General features: G+C 53.3%; 6 protein-coding genes across 6 annotated transcripts; 4 read left to right on the top strand and 2 right to left on the bottom strand.

Annotated features, from left to right (window-relative positions):
• Positions 1–257: 257 nt before the first annotated feature.
• B0T23DRAFT_368194 (phosphatidylinositol-glycan biosynthesis class S protein) lies at positions 258–2,659 on the bottom strand. The gene is made up of 2 exons (XM_062836438.1): positions 2,129–2,659; positions 258–2,053 (listed from the first exon to the last, which is right to left on the bottom strand). Exons 1-2 carry the CDS (start codon positions 2,429–2,431, stop codon positions 650–652), a joined length of 1,707 nt encoding a protein of 568 aa, XP_062687727.1. The 5' UTR covers positions 2,432–2,659; the 3' UTR covers positions 258–649.
• A 1,314-nt stretch (positions 2,660–3,973) lies between these two features.
• On the top strand, positions 3,974–6,425 carry B0T23DRAFT_56272 (uncharacterized protein). The gene is made up of 3 exons (XM_062841463.1): positions 3,974–4,198; positions 4,339–5,093; positions 5,146–6,425. Exons 1-3 carry the CDS (start codon positions 4,189–4,191, stop codon positions 6,316–6,318), a joined length of 1,938 nt encoding a protein of 645 aa, XP_062687726.1. The 5' UTR covers positions 3,974–4,188; the 3' UTR covers positions 6,319–6,425.
• B0T23DRAFT_56250 (uncharacterized protein) lies at positions 6,426–7,092 on the bottom strand. The gene has a single exon (XM_062841461.1). It carries the CDS (start codon positions 6,908–6,910, stop codon positions 6,533–6,535), a length of 378 nt encoding a protein of 125 aa, XP_062687725.1. The 5' UTR covers positions 6,911–7,092; the 3' UTR covers positions 6,426–6,532.
• A 1,012-nt stretch (positions 7,093–8,104) lies between these two features.
• Positions 8,105–8,949, top strand: B0T23DRAFT_408857 (mitochondrial peroxiredoxin PRX1; the record flags this gene model as incomplete). The annotated part of the gene is made up of 3 exons (XM_062839342.1): positions 8,105–8,130; positions 8,216–8,539; positions 8,622–8,949. 3 exons carry the CDS (start codon positions 8,105–8,107, stop codon positions 8,947–8,949), a joined length of 678 nt encoding a protein of 225 aa, XP_062687724.1.
• Positions 8,950–11,742: 2,793 nt separating this feature from the next.
• Positions 11,743–15,779, top strand: B0T23DRAFT_368185 (uncharacterized protein; the record flags this gene model as incomplete). Its single annotated transcript, XM_062836437.1, has 3 exons — positions 11,743–11,815; positions 12,211–13,203; positions 13,411–15,779. The coding sequence occupies 3 exons, from the start codon at positions 11,743–11,745 to the stop codon at positions 15,465–15,467; spliced, it is 3,123 nt and encodes a 1,040-aa protein (XP_062687723.1). The 3' UTR covers positions 15,468–15,779.
• B0T23DRAFT_391146 (uncharacterized protein) lies at positions 15,780–17,407 on the top strand. The gene has a single exon (XM_062837921.1). The coding sequence runs from the start codon at positions 15,958–15,960 to the stop codon at positions 17,377–17,379; it is 1,422 nt and encodes a 473-aa protein (XP_062687722.1). The 5' UTR covers positions 15,780–15,957; the 3' UTR covers positions 17,380–17,407.
• Positions 17,408–17,586: the final 179 nt, after the last annotated feature.

Raw genomic sequence — 17,586 nt, 5'->3', positions numbered from 1 at the left:
AGGGGAAGATGATTTTAATGCTAGTGGAAAACGGGACACGCAGCGGGATGCATGGCATGCAGGAATGCGGAATAACAGAAAGAGTTGTACGGCAATGAAGAGGTTAGATAGTTTGCATCGGGACAGGCGCATCATCGCGAAACATCGCGGACAGCATAGCATAGAATACCCTTTTCCTTTTACCTAGGCTAGAGCATTTATATCTGCATCTACACACCCGGATATCACAACGTCATTTTCTTCTCGCATCGTGTGCTTGTCAAGACCAACTCTCAGCCTGCAGCTATGTGCAAGAACAGGACTGTCAACGTTATATAGATAGATGAGGATGTCTCAAAGACCAAGTGCCCGCCGAAGCCGACTTATCGCCATTATGTCCCGCTCCGTGTACCAATAAATAATCTATGCTGCTATTGCCAACCGCAAATTCTGGGCTCAGTGTATTAGAGCAGTTGAACTCTCAACCAAAGCCGATGGCCGAATGATGATGGTGATGATGATAATGATGATAGTCAAGAACCGGCTCCCTAAAGGGACTCTAAATATACAACTCGGACGTGAGCCATATTCCTTATTGTCCCATGCCTAGGGCTCAGTGAACCCCTTATACAATGCTTATGTTTTCTATAACGCACGGACAGGAGGTATCTCAATCCTTCTTCTTCTCCTTCCCTTTCTCCGCCGCCTCTCTTTTCCTTTTCCTCCAAGCCTTCAACTCGTTCAACATCCCCATGACCAAGGGTACAGCCACAGGTCCAAGCAAAGGAAGATACACGGCTACCTTGTGCTCATCCGGGAAATACAGCTGGCCAACCATACTCTTCTCGAAGAAGGCGCGCTCAGCCTCAGCCTCGGCTATTCTGGCATGCTCCAGGCCTTCGGCTTCGCCAAGGGTCTCGCAAGCTTGGCGCAAATGAACAATAGTCTTGGATACACCATCTGCGACACTGCTAGGGATGGAAATCGACTTTAGTGCCAAGGCAAGACGAGCCAAGGAACCGAGAGTAGAGGAGGCCCGCAGAAGGAGGTCTGCCGAGCGGATGCGGGACAGCGTAGACAGGCGAAGCGGGAGGGAACCAGAACTCGGTGTCCCGGTCAGGGACAAGAGATGGGATGTAAAGGTCAATAAAGGCTGTTTAAGGGCATCCACAGACACATGGGCAGTGTCATGCGGGAGGGAAAGCAAGTAAACAGTGCCCCATTGTGGGATCAGCCATGACTGGGAAGTGGTCAACCCACCCTCAGCTGAATCCCGGGCATTCTCAGAGGAGAGTGCAATGGTCTGGTTGCCAACAAACACAATGAAGTTCACTGTCGGCGCACCGCCTATGGAGGGTGAAAGAGGCCATTCGGCGGCGTTGATGAAGGACGAGAGGTCATCCTTGCTTAGTACCTGGTTCTGCACTCCTGGCGATGCATACAGCTGCACCTGGGTATCAATGGTAAAGTTATGAATGGGCGACAGCAAATCTAGAACGGGCTTCAGATAGTCCTGAATGGCGGCTTCAATATCCCAGTTGCTTGGAAGCGGTCCGCTGGTGAACAGAGAAAAGGTGAGGTGGTATGTAGGCGCATACTTGAGCGATCGTGTCGTCCGCTTGGCAAGTGATTCGGCCGCTTCTGGGGTCAAGCTCTGAGGCCGGTAGTCGGTCGGTATCGAGTTACTGGAGAGCAGGTAGGATATAATGGCTTGCTCCTCGGCAAAGGTAGATCGTAGCTGGCCGGCCACATAGGTCGCTAGCGATGACGAAGCTGATGTGGCGGAGGGTGCAGCATTCGGCGGGTATGTGATGTCAAGGACAGGCTCGTAAGGATCGAGCGTTGCTGTTACGGCATCACCGGGAAGAAGACGTATTGTGAGAGCCGTATCGGGTTCATCATTCCGTTTCTGTGGCGCAGCGGGCGAGGAGAGTTGCAGTCGCAAGTGGTGCCCCGAGAAGTCGTTAAGGTCATCGAGGGCGTGCTGGGTGAGACGGAGGAGGTTCTGGGCCTCTTGCTCCGGGAGCGAGTTGGCTTGGATTGAGATGCGGAGAGGAAAGACAGGGCGACATGCCTATACAATGTTCAAGCGCGGGTTAGCAATGTCAAGTTTCGAGCTTCAGACATGGTGTTTGCTCATCATGCGCACCTTGCCATCCGCCCAGTCGAGCATCTCCTTCAGGGGAAGGTTAGCTCGGTGGATGGTAGTCGTCTTCCACCATACTGGCAATCCCAGTAGCAGGACGATCAGCCAGAACGACACTATAACCCATATGCGTCTGCGAATGTCGGAAAGCTTTTCGGGGGGTGGTTCCTTTCGTGTCGATGTTTGCGCTGCTGTCGCCGATGACAGTGGAGTGGCCATAGGACTCGATGTCATCGTCGCCATTTGAGTCTCGGAGGACAGAGTGTCGCCAGCTGCGCCATGGTCGATTGGTCGTCGGGCAAACATGGTAAATGTTGAGTCGGACCTATTTGCCAAAATCCATCTACCGCGCTGCTCGAATGTCCTGGATATTCACAGCGTCAACGACATCGAGGTGTCGCGTGTACTATCAGACAGGATGACCTTGAACATGGAACACCGGCGCCATGCCTTGGCGACCACCAACCGCGTCTCTCAGGCAGTATGTATGTACAGTTAAGGCACTGAATGGCTCGTCCGAAACGGCTAGCCGTGGAGATCCCTTAACGTGGGTACCTGCCTCCACTTCCGCCAAGCGCTCATCTTCGTTATATGATGGAACTTTACTCGAATCTCCAATCACAAGGCTGCTGTGAATCCCACACAGTCTACAATCGAGACGGAACACATCCGTTCATCTTTTTTCTATTGAATTGCAACCATCAAGAAGCACCACGTTCGAGCCGCATCTCATTTGATCAAGGTTCATGATGAACCCTATTTATCTGCGAAACCGGACGTCTCTTCTTTTTGGGTGTCCGTCTTCTTACATCGTCTTCGCTTTGCCGAACGTGGGTCTGTCGTGTTACTGTGGACGGTTTCACCAGAAAGAAAAAAAATACCATACCTTCGTTGCCCAACCAGGACAACGACTCAACCAAAATCTGCCACCAACAGACTGGAACAGACTGTCGGAATTGCTTCATGCCTCACGGTGACAAGTGCTTGCCCGCCAAAATTCCAACCGCACCGTTCCTGGATGGGTACTTCCCGGCTCCGGAGGGGGGCGCTACTGCACCCCGCGCGGCTCGCTTATACGCGATGTACATTCACATCAGCGGCATCAGCTGGAGACCACGAGATGTGCAAGATCGGTCTGCTTAATCGGGTTTCTACAGATTTCGCTGCCTCCTGATAAATGGGCAGACTGGTTACCCCTGTCGTAACATTCAATTTCAAGCCATCCATCATCTCTGTCCAGTGCCAAAGCTGCAGATGGTGGTGCAGTGACTAAAAGACTCGAGAAGCCGAGGCACACAAAGACCTGTGATCATCCGATAGCATGCAGGTGGCATCTGTTAAAACACAACACCGAATCCGCGGATCCGACCATCCATCGTTAGGTTTGCAATTGATTCGTTGCTCTTTTCCTCCACGTTCTTCGTGCATTCCAGCGTCCTTATCAACGGCGGAAGGAAAAAAAAAAAAAAAAAAAAAAAAAAAAAAAAAAAAAAAAAAAAAAAAAAAAAAAAAAAAACGCCGAGATGTTGTCGACAGGAGACGAATGGGTAATGTACATTTGACTTCGGACGTCGTCCTTGCGTTGCATGCGGCTGGGCCCGGGTCCCCGGGGGCGATAGCTTGAATTCCCATTCAGACCATCATCATCCCAGCCGGATAGGCCAAGATCCCAAGTCAGAGGCTAGCAATCCCAGCTTTGGCAACAGCGCAAAACAATCCAAAGACACGCCCGGGGACCCTGCAGTCGTGGGGTTGCCAAGGGGCCGCCTGTCAGGTTTACAGCTCCGCCAGTGTTCACCGTTGTCTCTGATCAAGACTCTTTCACTGACCGGGCATCTCATCCTGCCTTGGGCTTAATTCCACCAACCAACCTTTTGGTGTTGCACTGTATACCTTAGGTGCAGCCCTTAAAGTACCCAAGCGCGGCTTCCTTATCTCCAAACTTTCTTCCACCTCTCTTCTTGCTTTCGGTTTGCATGTCCTTCCGGCAAGGGGCACATTATACATACACTAGGGTGCTTATACTTGACTGACCGTCTTTGCGCCGCCCGTTTTCTGCCGATATGGCTTCAAGTAAGTTCAGGTCCATCTTTCGATGTATGGGAGACTACGTACAGAACGGCACACACCGCAAACGTGACGTCAAAACGTTGGTTCGTGAGCCGCAACCCTGCATAAAGTTCGCTGACACACCCGGAATCTGTTCCGCGCAGTACCCCTACAAGTTACCATTCCCGCGGTAGCTGCTGCTGCTGCTTACGCCAATGCTCGATTCCTTGCTTACTACGACCTGGAACTACTCAGGGCCATTGTTCCTACCGTCCTCGGCGGTGCTTGGAAGCGCTACCGGGACCGTGTGAATCTCTTTTACCAACTCGAGAACCTCGCAACCACCAAGTCGTCCGAAAACAGAGTGTTCCTTCGGTTCGAAGACCGGGCATACACGTATGCGCAGGCTTATGATACAGTCCTGCGCTATGCCAACTGGCTCAAGGACAGGCGCGGCGTCAAGAGGGGCGATCTCGTTGGCTTGGACTTTCAAAATACCGATACTTTCATCTTCCTCGTCCTCGCTACATGGGCCATTGGAGCGTCGCCGGCGCTGCTGAATTACAACCTTACCGGTAACCCGCTTATTCACTGCGTGAACAAGTCAACGGCGCGGTTGGTCCTGGTCGATCCCGTTGTTGCGGGCAATGTCAGTGAAGATGTCAGGTCGGCTTTGGGGGGCGTCATCTTCGAAGTCGTGACGCCAGAGCTGGAACAAGAGATGTTGGCGATGGATAGCGTCCGCCCTGCGGATGAGCTGAGAAGCGGATTCGAGGACAAAGACATGGCGATGCTTATCTACACTAGCGGTACGACTGGCTTGCCCAAAGCTGCCATTATCTCATGGGCCAAGGCTGCCACTGTTGCCAATTTCACCTTTCGATGGCTCGGCACCAATGTGAACGATGTGTATTATACGGTAAGTCTCCTTCAAAGATTCGTTACATCGCTTCAACTCATACTTTTCTCAGGCCATGCCTCTCTACCACAGCACAGCCATGCTATTGGGCTTTGCTCATACTTTGGCAGCAGGTGCCACTTTTGCCATGAGCCGTAAGTTCTCGACTTCCGGATTTTGGAATGACGTCCGAAAACACAATGCCACGATTATCCAGTACGTTGGAGAGACGTGCCGGTACCTCCTATCGGCACCTCCCATTGTTGATCCAGTTACTGGTGAAGACCTTGACCGCAAACATAGAGTACGCGCTGCCTTTGGAAACGGACTGCGACCGGATGTATGGAACCGATTCAAGGAGCGTTTTGGAATCGAGACGATCGCCGAATTCTATGGCGCAACCGAAGGCACCTTTGCGACGTGGAACAAGAGCCGAAACGACTTCAGCATGGGTGCAGTGGGGCGAAGCGGTAGTCTCTATAACGTTATCTTTACAAGAGAGGTTGCCATTGTCGAGGTGGACCATGAAACCGAGCTTCCTCGCCGAGATCCCAAAACCGGGTTTTGTACCCGAGCGCCCCGCGGAGAGCCAGGCGAGCTGCTCTTTAGGTTACCGCCTGGCGATATCAACTCTCGCTTCCAGGGCTACTATGGCGATGAGGAATCAACATCGAAAAAGGTGATGAGGGATGTGTTTAGCAAGGGCGATGCCTGGTTCCGTACCGGTGATGTGCTGCGCTGGGATAACGAGAACCGAGTTTACTTCAGCGACCGTATCGGTGACACTTTTCGGTGGAAGAGTGAGAACGTCTCGACTGCTGAGGTTGCCCAGGTGGTTGGCTTGCATCCCGCGGTTCTCGAGTGCAATGTCTACGGCGTCCAGGTGCCCAGCCACGAGGGTCGCGCGGGCTGCGCCGCCGTGGTTTTGAAGCCGTCGTGCTTGGTGCAGACAAGCGGCGAGGCGGCTAGAGCACCTAGGCCAACTGACGACACCGTTAAGAGTCTAGCTGAGCATGTCAAGAGGGGGCTCCCCAAGTACGCCTTGCCTCTCTTCCTGCGCGTAGTGCCGGAGGGAGGCCTCCAGGCGACAGGTACGAACAAGCAGCAGAAGCACAACCTACGGAGCGAGGGCGTAGATCCGGCCAGGACGGGTGAGGATGAAGTGTTCTGGCTAAGGAACGGTACGTACGTCAAGTTCGGTGTAGCGGATTGGAAGGAGCTTAATGGAGGTAATGTGAAGCTTTGAGATGGGCTGGCGTTGGTTTTGGCGCAATCTTTACGAATGAGTTCAAGTCGAATAAAAGTAAGGTAATCAGGAGTCCGGCTATAATTATCATGGAAAATCACGCCCTCCCAACCACTCCGACATGGGTCGGTTGCCCAGAACATATCACCATATCGCAGTGAGACATATCTCATGGTTCTCCTTTATTCCGCTTCAGGCCTACTTTATTTGTTCTTTATTGGCAGCCACGACCAGTACTTATACCCAAGCTCCGATGCCACTTATTACAGCCCGGAGCCAAAACAATCGTCCGCCATAGGCCGGTGTTAATCGGGAGCTCCGGTAGTGGCACGGGTGAGCAACTGCCGTGATCTGCCAAATTATTAACTGTCCGTAATGTGAATGCTTTGTTGGATAATCGCCGGCAAGCCGAAGTTCTAGTGATGAGAATCACCCCGTGGCCGAGTGAGTCGGCCTTCAGATCGAATTCGTAGTTATTGCCGAGGCAAGACGATGCAGCTGGAAGCGCCGCCTTCTCAACCATGTCCTCTCCACTTGATGCCGAGCTCGCCATTGATCCCGACACCCGGAGACTTGGAACCAGGCACACCATCGGACACCCTTGTTGTTTCCGGCTGTCGGCCTCCACATGTGCGGACGCATGCTTTTTCCCCCGCCCGCCCTTGGACGGAGCACGGAGAGGGCTTCGGGAGGATCCGGTACTTGTTGGCTACACACAGTAGACTCACCACGAAGCATGCTTCACTCTACCTCCATCCTTTCAGCATACGATCGATTCAAAGCGGAAACGCCACAGACGATTGAACAAACAAAAATAGAAAGGCTCAAAGGCAAGCATCCAAGAAGTTCACGAGCCTGCGAACCAAATCAAACAGGAATGCCCCCCCACACGGATCATGACCGTTGCGTGAGCGAGCACCAAATGACATAATTGTTATAGCTAGTGTTGGCATCCAATGGGAGATGCAGGTGATTGCGCAATGAGCCGCCAGGCCGAAAGAGGGAGCGATTGCCCCTCGTTCCTCAGGGCATCCTCATGGAGGGGCCAAATACACCCCGCGTTTTGGAGCTCAAAAAGAGACAAAAAGGTTGTCTTGGCTCGCTTTGGCTTCATGTCATGGTGGTGTGTGATTGTGTGAGACACTACAGCAAAGACTTTTCAATTATTGGATTTGGTCTGGGATGAGGCACTGCAACAGGTGATGGAAAAGGGGATGGGATGGCACACAACCGGGAGTGCAGCGGGAACCATATGTAATCTTCGGGGTCGGAGCATGTATGGACGAAGAGACGAGGAGGTATCCTGACTGAAGAGCTGCCCCGGTGGAAACAAACGGACTCGTGAGAACCTCGATGAGTTCCTTTGCTACGTATGTAAGAAAGTGAGAGCTGTACTGTACAGAGAGCGTGTAACCTTGGTGGCTTTTGCAATACGTAAATACACTACTTGTCAATGCTTTCTACAAGACCGAGACAGCCATGTTCATCTGGCCAGAACTGGAAGCCTTTCGGCGGCGGCATTGAGGGATGTATTAGATCCCGGAAGCTAAAAGATGTACGTACTTCTGCGTGTGTGTGTACATGGCGCGAGCTGGAGCTGCCCGGAGGGATTAGTCAAACCGCAAAGTAGGTACCATAGAGAACAAGATGCTTTAAATGCCTCCGCCGCCCCTCATCACTCCTTGCATGCTCTGATTTCATTTTCAGCTTCTCTCTTCTTTCAACTGTTTCTGCTGTTTTTCTGAGATACCCATTCCTCTTTTCCCACCACACAACATAATTTACAATGGCCTCCACCGACCGCAACGCTCCGTAAGTCCTCGAGCCTCCTTCGTCATCACTGTCCACAAAGCTCGTTTTGCGCGGATGAACGACTGACCCGTGATTCCCGATGCAGCCTCCGCCTGGGCACCATTGCCCCCAACTTCCAGGCTGACACCACCACGGGTCCCATTGACTTCCACGAGTTTATCGGCGACAACTGGGTCATCCTCTTCTCCCACCCCGAGGACTACACCCCCGTCTGCACCACCGAGCTCGGCGAGATGGCCCGCCTTGAGCCCGAGTTCAAGAAGCGCGGCGTCAAGTTGATCGGTCTCTCCGCCAACACCCTCGGCAGCCACGAGGGCTGGATCAACGACATCAAGGATGTCACCGGCTCTCAGGTCCAGTTCCCCATCATTGCCGATAAGGAGCGCAAGGTTGCCTACCTCTACGACATGTAAGTATACCCACCACATTTCACAGATAGGGAGGGGGGTTGAGGAAAGTGGGCATCGAGTTGCTGACACTCTGTTCTACAGGCTCGACTACCAGGACACCACCAACGTCGACGAGAAGGGCATCGCCTTCACCATCCGCTCCGTCTTCGTCATCGACCCCAAGAAGACCATCCGCACCATCCTCGCGTACCCCGCCTCGACCGGCCGCAACTCCGCCGAGATCCTCCGCATCGTCGACTCCCTCCAGACCGGCGACAAGCACAAGGTCACCACCCCCATTAACTGGGTCCCTGGTGATGACGTTATTGTCCACCCTTCCATCAAGGGAGAGGAGGCCACCCGTCTCTTCCCCAACCTCAAGGCTGTCAAGCCCTACCTCCGCTTCACTCCCCTTCCCAAGGACGCTTAAGCGTAGGGCGGACGTGGCTTATCTGAAGTGTGCTGCGACGGTTGGGGACTGGAGTTCTCTTTTCTTTTTCTTTCGCTCTCAAGCGTAGTCACCCAAAAACAAAGATGAACAAACAGATAAATGAAATGAAATAAGAAAAAACTAATGACGAACAACAACCGTTCCTGACTGCTGCACAGCTGGCCGTCTCTGGCGATTAATTTGAAGGGGAAAAAAAAAAAAGACATTGTTCTTAGTGATTCACTTGGCCTCGCAGTCTTCGACTTACTGGCCTTGGCCGCCTGGCATGCTGGCTATCGAGCTAATGTCACGGATGGGCAGTTACGTGAGAGTTCGAGGGATGGCTTTCACACTGGCCTGGGTGGGCGTTGCCATGTAAAGATGGCCAAATGGCGTAGTTTACAGCATTCGGCATCTTCAACATCATTCAACACATGGAAAAATCTAGAATAAGTCCCGCAGGACTTACAGCTTACGTCTTTGTTCTATAATGGTTATTTTGGTTTTTTTTCTTCTTCTTTTTGTTTACTGTACTGTATGGATGCTAAGAAACATACACGTCGTGAACCTCGATATTGAGAACAAAGGTGGCATACGAATTCAGGGTTGGCACGAATCAGTATAACCGACTGTAATTATACTAGTGCATGCGGCTTGTGTTAGACCCAAGGGCTACGGTAGATGATTGGAATCTCCAATTTTTTTGTTAGAAAGGATCCATATGGAAAAAGGGGCCTAATCACCGAGTGATGCCATGCGGAACGGCAATAATTTGACGGTCAACGTTCTGATGGGTGATGTTAGAAGGTTTGACCGAGAAGGATAGGCATAGCAAGCGCGCTGGCAGGGTTCGTTTCCTTTGGTTAGCTATTTCGTCGCCTGGTGTTTCGTATCCCAAAAGGGAGAATGTCCCGATGACGCCGGGGGAAGTGAGAGTACTATGCAGTAAAGATGTGAACCTTGTTAGCCACGAGATAGCGGTAGGGATGTGAGGTAAACCGGAAACTGGGTGGGATGGCAGTGGGTGTTGACGGTTCAATTAAAGGAGGGGGCGACGGGGAGAGTGTCCTGTATACCTAGGATATGGTGGCATGCCCGTGAAACAAAGTCAAAGATGATGACAGCTGACGTCGAAAAGGGAGAGAGGAAGAAGACCTATTCTTGTGCGATTGCGGACTTTGGAGAGAAACTGAACTCGGAATGGTTGACGAGAAACGGGAACTTCAAACAGGGGACACTACAGTATCATAGGACGGAATCGATGAAAGATGTCAGTCTGTGCCGAGTGTGGATCCTTTTCCCGAGGGAGTCCCTGCGTAGTTCTTGGCATTGCTTCTCGAAGGCGGACGACTTGCTGCGATTTGTCAAGAAAAGCGCAGCTTCGAGCCACCATCTGTCGATTCGTGTGGCTCTCTTTGTCGAAGGTTGCAGCATTGAATCCACCCTTTTGTGTGCCTTGGGATCCATCGTCCACGAGAACCACGCGGAGCGTCGTGTCAATCTCTAGCGCGACTGACGCCTGCCCCTGAATGGCCTATCTTGCGACGATGTCGAAAAGGCATTGAAGACAAGTCGAGATTGGCATTGCAAAAAAAAAAAAAAAAAAAAAAAAAAAGGAGAAGGGAGTTTTGAAATTTCATCTGGGTTTTTCCCTGAGACGGGGGGATCTCTGAGGGCCTATACCTTCCATGTACCTTTCCTTTTGGTACTTATATAGTGTAGCATGAAAGCAAAGTTGATTGATGAAGGGGGTTTCAGTTCGGCGACTCTTCAACCCGCAGGGAATCAAAGAAAAGAGGAAGAGGTTGTAGCAGCTAAAAGCAACCCCATTCCCGTCCCCAGTCCCTTGTCTAGTACTTAGGTACTTACACTGCACTACTGTCCGACTTCACTTCCATTTTCTTCCTCTTGCACCAAACGGCCGACGAGTGATCGCCGCAACCTTGCATTACCTACCTACTTATCTCCTGCGATCCTTTATACACGCGGGCGCACGAACCAAACCGCTTGCAAATTCTAGAACTAGACTAGATTCCTGGTCCATAGAGCTAGGTAGGGTACCTGGTCGTTGTACAAGTACTTTCCTCCGTCCTCTCCCTTGAACGCCGAGTCCGTGCGGCACCCTGCAAAGAACTCTACAGTACCACCGACTCTACCTGCACACCGATGCGCGCTCTCTGCACCGACCACTTCGACCGAACGTGTCAGTATTGCGTCTTTCATCCCTCCTTTCTACTCTCGTCCGTTGTTCTGTCCCGCCTGTTCCATCCCATCTGTTCGTCTACCCGTTCGCCTGCGCATCAGCCCCGCCGCCGCCCGTACAAGTATACGCTCGACGAAGCCCTGGTTACGGAGGGACACCAGATCGGAAATCAAAGGAAGCATTAACTTCGTCGCAACATCAATTTCATCTTCCAACTTTGGTTACGTCAAAACAAACACCTTACGGTACATCGTCGCCTTGCCACCTCTGCGACGATTTGATCAGGTACGCTTCGCATTACCCATTTCCCATCTCAAATTGGTTGATTCCACGGCCCCTGATCCCTCTCTTGATATGCCCATCTCGTCACTGCCTTCCAATTCCTACGCTGTGCCATTGCGCAGTCCCCCCATGATCCACGCCGCCCTTCCTGCCATGGTTGGAGGTGCCTGACACTCGCGGCCTCTCCGAGTTCCCACTGCCCGCACGGCTAATCCCCACAACATGTTTGGGTTTCTGCTTCAGGTCGGCCGGCCAAGATTCCCTTCTTCGCTGTTCCCCTCGCATTCCTTTCCATGCTGGTAGGGAATATGGCTGCTAGGCTCATGGTAAAGGCCGCGGACTGGTACGAGAGTCTTGGGAACTTACTCGGGGCAGCCCGGTGTGTCTAGCCCCTGGGCTCCGTCCAAGGTGTGAATGCTCCCAGGATAGCCATCGCTCACCTTGACCCATTGTCCCGGAATCGACTCCTGTCTGTGCCTCAACGGCGGACCCAACCGATCCTGGACTTTTCCCTCCTGTTCTTTTCTTCGGCTGGACCCGCGTTTGTCATTTGCCAGGTGACTGCATCTTGGCTCGCCCTCACTTTGCTCTTGTTGTGCCGTCGCCCTACTGCACTGCTCTTTCACATGACCTTTTCCTTCCTGGGACTTCTTGTGACTATGCCCATGTCTTGTCGCCTGTTTCACTCTCAAGAGCCTTTTTGCATAGATAGTTTTGCGCTGCAGGCGCAGTAACTGTCGAAATGGCGGGCTTTGGACTGACATCGCCAACTTCAGACCAGCAGCCGCCGAGTGCTTTCGACCTCAGTCGCTTCTCCGATTCCGAGTCCGAGGAACAGACATCTCGTTCTCCTGCAAGGACCCCGTCCGAGTTTTTGTCTTCAGCTTTCCGCGGCATCAAAAAGATCACTCCCGGCCGGGAGGAGTTTGCGAGGCTCACGCGCCAACCTTCACAGCTCGGTCTACGACGACCCGCTGAGTCTTCCATTCCCGCCGCAGAGCGACCGTCCATATCGTCTCCTATCCATATAAAGTCTCCAAACCCACTCCAGGCGCAACATGCACGGAGCCTGAGTCTCCAAAACAGTCTTGCAAAACCTTTACCGGAACCTCCCCCACCGACGCTTTCCCCAACGAGCCCATCAACGCCTACGCCATTCACTCAACCGCCGCTGGAAACGATTGTGAACGCAGAAGAAGACTGGATGGACAATAATCGAATGAGCCCCATGGATTCGGCATCATCGATGGAGATGGGAGGTGGCGGCACGTATATGAGATCTCAAGAGACTGCACGACAGGATGTTAGCATGAGTAGCAGCCAGAGCAGCTTCGCAAGTGTTCACAGATCAGAAGGGGCAGATGGACGCCATGAAAACTCGACGCAGAGGAGTAATGGGCCAATGTCCGCCGGCCCCTCCCCCAACGGTGGCCCAGGGAGGTCACAGGTAGCGGGTGGCGGTGGGCCGCAACCAATGCCCTCGCCATCACAGCATTTGTCGGGTTTGATGTGCAACGTGCACCGGACAACAGGCAGAGAGCCGCCGCCTTTGGTTGGTGCTACTACGACAGTCTTGGGAGACAAACTATTCGTATTTGGTGGAAGGGTACTGTCGAGAAGCAAGCCAGCGCCGCTAACGGCTGATCTATACGAGTTGGACCTCATCCGACGACACTGGTCTAAAATCGAGGCGACCGGAGATGTTCCCCCACCTCGGTATTTTCACTCCATGTGCGCTCTCGGCGACACGAAACTTGTCTGTTATGGCGGTATGTCCCCGATATCAAGCCAAAACACAATACCGCAGGATCAACAACCCGAGGTCAAGGTCATGTCGGATATATACATTTACGACGCACCCACAAGGAAGTGGACCTTCGTTCAGACACAAGAGGCTCCCCAGGGACGATATGCTCACTGTGCATGCATTCTCCCGTCGTCGGCCGCTTTCGCATCTCACAGGGCCCCGTTCTCAGCGCTTCAGCACAATCCTTCATCGGGGAACCCCAATGAGGGCCGCATTGGAATCAACATTGATGGGACTGGCGGCGCAGAAATGGTGGTTATAGGAGGCCAAGATGCCGCAAATCACTATATTGAACAGATCAGTGTCTTCAACCTGCGAAGCCTCAAGTGGGTTTCAACGGAACAACTGGGCAAGAGCTGCGGTGCATATAGAAGTGTGGTTGCTCCCCTGCCACCATCCCTCGCGGCAAAAATAGGCAAGCCACACCCGGTTAGCGGACGGCCGGACCCAGGAGCTACTTCCCAGGAGGCCAAGGATGCCGGATCTAGCATGCTGATTTACAGCAACTACAACTTTCTCGACGTTAAATTGGAGTTGCAAGTAAGATCGAGTGATGGAACCCTTGTCGAGACGACGATGAAAGAGCAATACAGTCCGCCAGGATTACGATTTCCCAATGGAGGAATCATCGATCACTACTTTGTGGTTAGTGGCACCTATCTCACCTCATCGAAGCAGGAATATGCACTCTGGGCATTGGATCTACGGAACCTCAGCTGGAGTAGGATCGATGCCGGAGGGGCTGTTTTTAGTCAGGGAAGTTGGAACAGAGGCGTGTTGTGGAACAGGAGGAACACGTTCGTCGTCTTGGGTCACCGAAAGAGAAGCCTTGTGGATGACTATAATCATCGGCGCATCAACTTCAGCAATGTCTGCATGGTAGAGCTGGAGGCCTTTGGATTCTATGACAATCCTCGGAAGACGGCGCCCATGAGCGGCTTCGTCAGTGCCAGTAGTCCTTATACCGGTCCTGGTTTGAGTCTAGCCCGTAAGGCGGGCTTTACTGCCGGCGGTAGACAACACAGCCGTGCTGCCGAAGAGCTCGGAGAGAAGGCGCTTACGATGCGGGAATTGGCGGACATGGATATTCTCTGCATAGGCGGTGAACGGATACCTGTCAACTCTAGAATCGTTGCAAGGCGATGGGGGCCGTATTTTGTCCAGCTGCTCCGGGAAGGGACAGCCTGCCAGGACGGTAGCGACGTCATGACACTCAGGTCCAACTCCATTTCGGCGTCGTCTGGTATGGGCCGCAGCTCCAACATGACACCCACGCCCGGAAACAGGAATACGATGGAGAGTCAGATGTCGGTATACTCGGGTGGTAGCTCAGCTGGCAAGCCGCCCAGCACGGCCGCTACATCCGTGGCGGGAAGCATCATGTCACCAACGGGTGTAGACGCTGCCGCGCTCAACAGTGCACCAACACCGCGTACTCTTGCGCCTAATAACCGACCACGATGCCTCTATCTACCGCACACCTTCCTCACCATCCAAGCACTTCTCCACTTTCTCTATACCTCCAGCCTCCCCCAGCCTACCTCGCCGTTGTGCACTCCACAGATTCTCTGCAGTCTTCTTCAAATAGCGCGGCCGTATCGAGTGGATGGTCTCCTTGAAGCGGTGGTGGAGCGCCTGCATAACCTACTTGACAGCCGAAACGCAGCCGCAGTCTTCAATGCCACTGCCATGGCCGCCGGAGGCGGACGTGGCATTGACGGTACCCTCAACCCCAACTTCTTCCCGCCTGCCGACCTGGATGGACTGGCTAGTCCGGTCGGATCAATGCCGCCTTCCGCAAACGGCAGTGAATATGGTGGCGGCGGCAGTAGCCTTGCTGCAAGGACTGCGGCGTTGCATATCAATACAACCGGGCTTCAGCAGGGCAGGAGGCCGCCTGACGAGGAGTTGAGCGCTACGAACAGCGTGAGTGGAAGTGAGTGGTCAGAGATTGGGGAGCATGAGAGGGAACGAGGAAGTGAAATCTGGTCTGGAGAGCTAAGCAGTGTGATTGGTCTGCAGAAGAGAGGTTTGAGGGGGCTGATGGAGGGTCGGAGGATGAGAGAGCGGACGGGAACGAACCCTGGGATGGGACTGGGAGGGCCAGGGCCGTCGAGTGGACATGGAGGTCCCGGAGGACCGAGCCTTTACGGATCAACTCCTACGGCGACATCTTCAATGCAACAAATGCAACAACGTGTCGGGACGGGGATGGGTGGTCCTTGAGCTTTTGTCTGAAGGATCAAAGTACGTGAGGTGAACGCATAGTACAAACATGGCATGTCGTTGATTTACCCGGGGATTTAGCGGGCATTTAGGAGGCGGTGGCTATGTGTGGGAGCCGGAAGTTGATGGGCGTATGTGGATGCCATATACCGATAGATGTTTATTAAATATTGAATAATGGATGAGTCCAAAACATGCATGGCTGAGAACACATCACTGGGCAGTGGATGAATAACCGGTGCGGGGTTAGGGTTGAACGTTATGTTTGCAGCCTATCAATGGATCATGCGCCCATCTGTTGATGACGGCACCTCCGCACCTGCCTGGACCATCGGGCACATTGCACTTGGGACAGAATTGCATCTAGCAGCGAGTCATCTTATCAATAGCCGACATCGGGGAGACTGTCAACCTCCTTCATTTTGGAAACCGAGCTCAGTTTCATCATAGCACTCCATCCCATTCCTCTACGTCCCAACCCATCCTCACCATGACCACCATCAATAAAAGGGACCAACTGCCCTCCCTCCTCCTCCTCCCCTTCCCACCCCACCCCTCCAACCGCACCCTCCTCAACGCCGCCTACCGCCCCCCTCTCACCGCCGTCCTCTCCAAGCTCAAACACGCCAACCCGCACGGCGCATCCAAGCTCATCATCGCCGTCACCGTCCCCATCCTCCAAGGGCCGCCCTACCAGCTGCGCTCCAAGACCGTGCTCTGGTCGCAAGCGCAAGCGCTCATCGCGGGCCTGTACGCCATCATCTCGGTCATTTGCGCCCGCTTGGAAATCAGCACGGAGATCGATGGTGGTCAGGGGTCGGTGGATGCGACGGTTGTGCTGGTTGATCATGATCGGGGACGCAAGCCATTGAGTGCTGAAGACCGGGCCCTGCGGGGGGATTCGAAAAGCAGTAGTAGTCTGATTGAGACGAACAACACGGTGGTGGTAGACTTGGCGACATTTGCCGACGCCTATCACCCGTGGAATTATATTTTTCATGTGCGCACCGAGCAGGGCATTCGGTTGAACGAGGTGTATCTGCAGATGGCGGAGGGGAAGATGATTGGGGCACATGCGATTCGGCAGGAGCAATTGGTTGGTGTGGAGGGAGGGTTGACGCTGCATCATGGGCTTGTTGGAGACGATACTACGGCGGGAGCGGGAGCAGCTGGAGGGGAAGGGAATGGGGAGGGAAGACGGGTATCAGGAGTGCCGGTAGTTTGTCTAGGAGGGACCTTTGACTATCTCCATCCGGGCCACAAGCTGCTCCTGACCGCGGGCGCTTTGCTCTTGGGAGTGCCGAGCAAAGATGAGCTGTCACTGCCGGCTACTTCGCCCAGGCGACGCGAGCCGTGCAAATACATCATTGGGATCACGGGCGATGAGCTACTCAAGAACAAGAAGTTTGCAGAATACGTGCAGTCGTGGGAGACGCGGGCGCGGAACGTCATTTACTTTTTATCCAGGCTTCTACAGCTCTCGGACAAGGGATGGAGAGAGGCAATGGGCCCTGCGGCCGGTGACAACATCCACTCCGCCGTCGCGGCAGGAGTGCAAATCGACGAGAAAGACGGCGATTTTCGCGCGGCTTTCAGGGATGGCATGATCATCGTGCAATGCGTACGGATACAAGATGCTTTTGGGCCGACGGTCACGGAGGAAAATATCGATGTGCTGGTCGTGTCGGGGGAGACGCGGTCGGGTGGAAAGGCCGTCAATGACAAGCGGGCGGAACAGGGATGGAAGACACTGGAGATTTTTGAGGTTGATGTGTTAAATGCGGATGAGATCCCGGAGGACGTGGGAGAAGACGTCAAGGCTACCGAAGATTTCACTTCCAAGATTAGTAGTACCGTCATTAGACAGCAGAGGGCGGCGCAGGCTACGGGGAAGAGCGAGCCTAAGATTTGACTTGGTGTCGAATGGACCAACCCCCCCCCCCCCCCCCCCCCATACACACACACACACACACACACACACACACACACACACACACATGCAGTGAGTGATATAAATATAATATATACGCACAAAGATAAGCGTAGGAAAGGACATGGGCAAGTTGTTTGTTGGTCGTAGAACACATGTACAGAGTGGCCGGGCATCAAGATAGGTCCT

The sequence above is a fragment of the Neurospora hispaniola genome (assembly GCF_033458365.1).
Source record: "Neurospora hispaniola strain FGSC 10403 chromosome Unknown B0T23scaffold_14, whole genome shotgun sequence".
Classification (NCBI taxonomy): domain Eukaryota; kingdom Fungi; phylum Ascomycota; class Sordariomycetes; order Sordariales; family Sordariaceae; genus Neurospora; species Neurospora hispaniola.
This window is presented reverse-complemented; position numbering and strand designations above follow the sequence as displayed.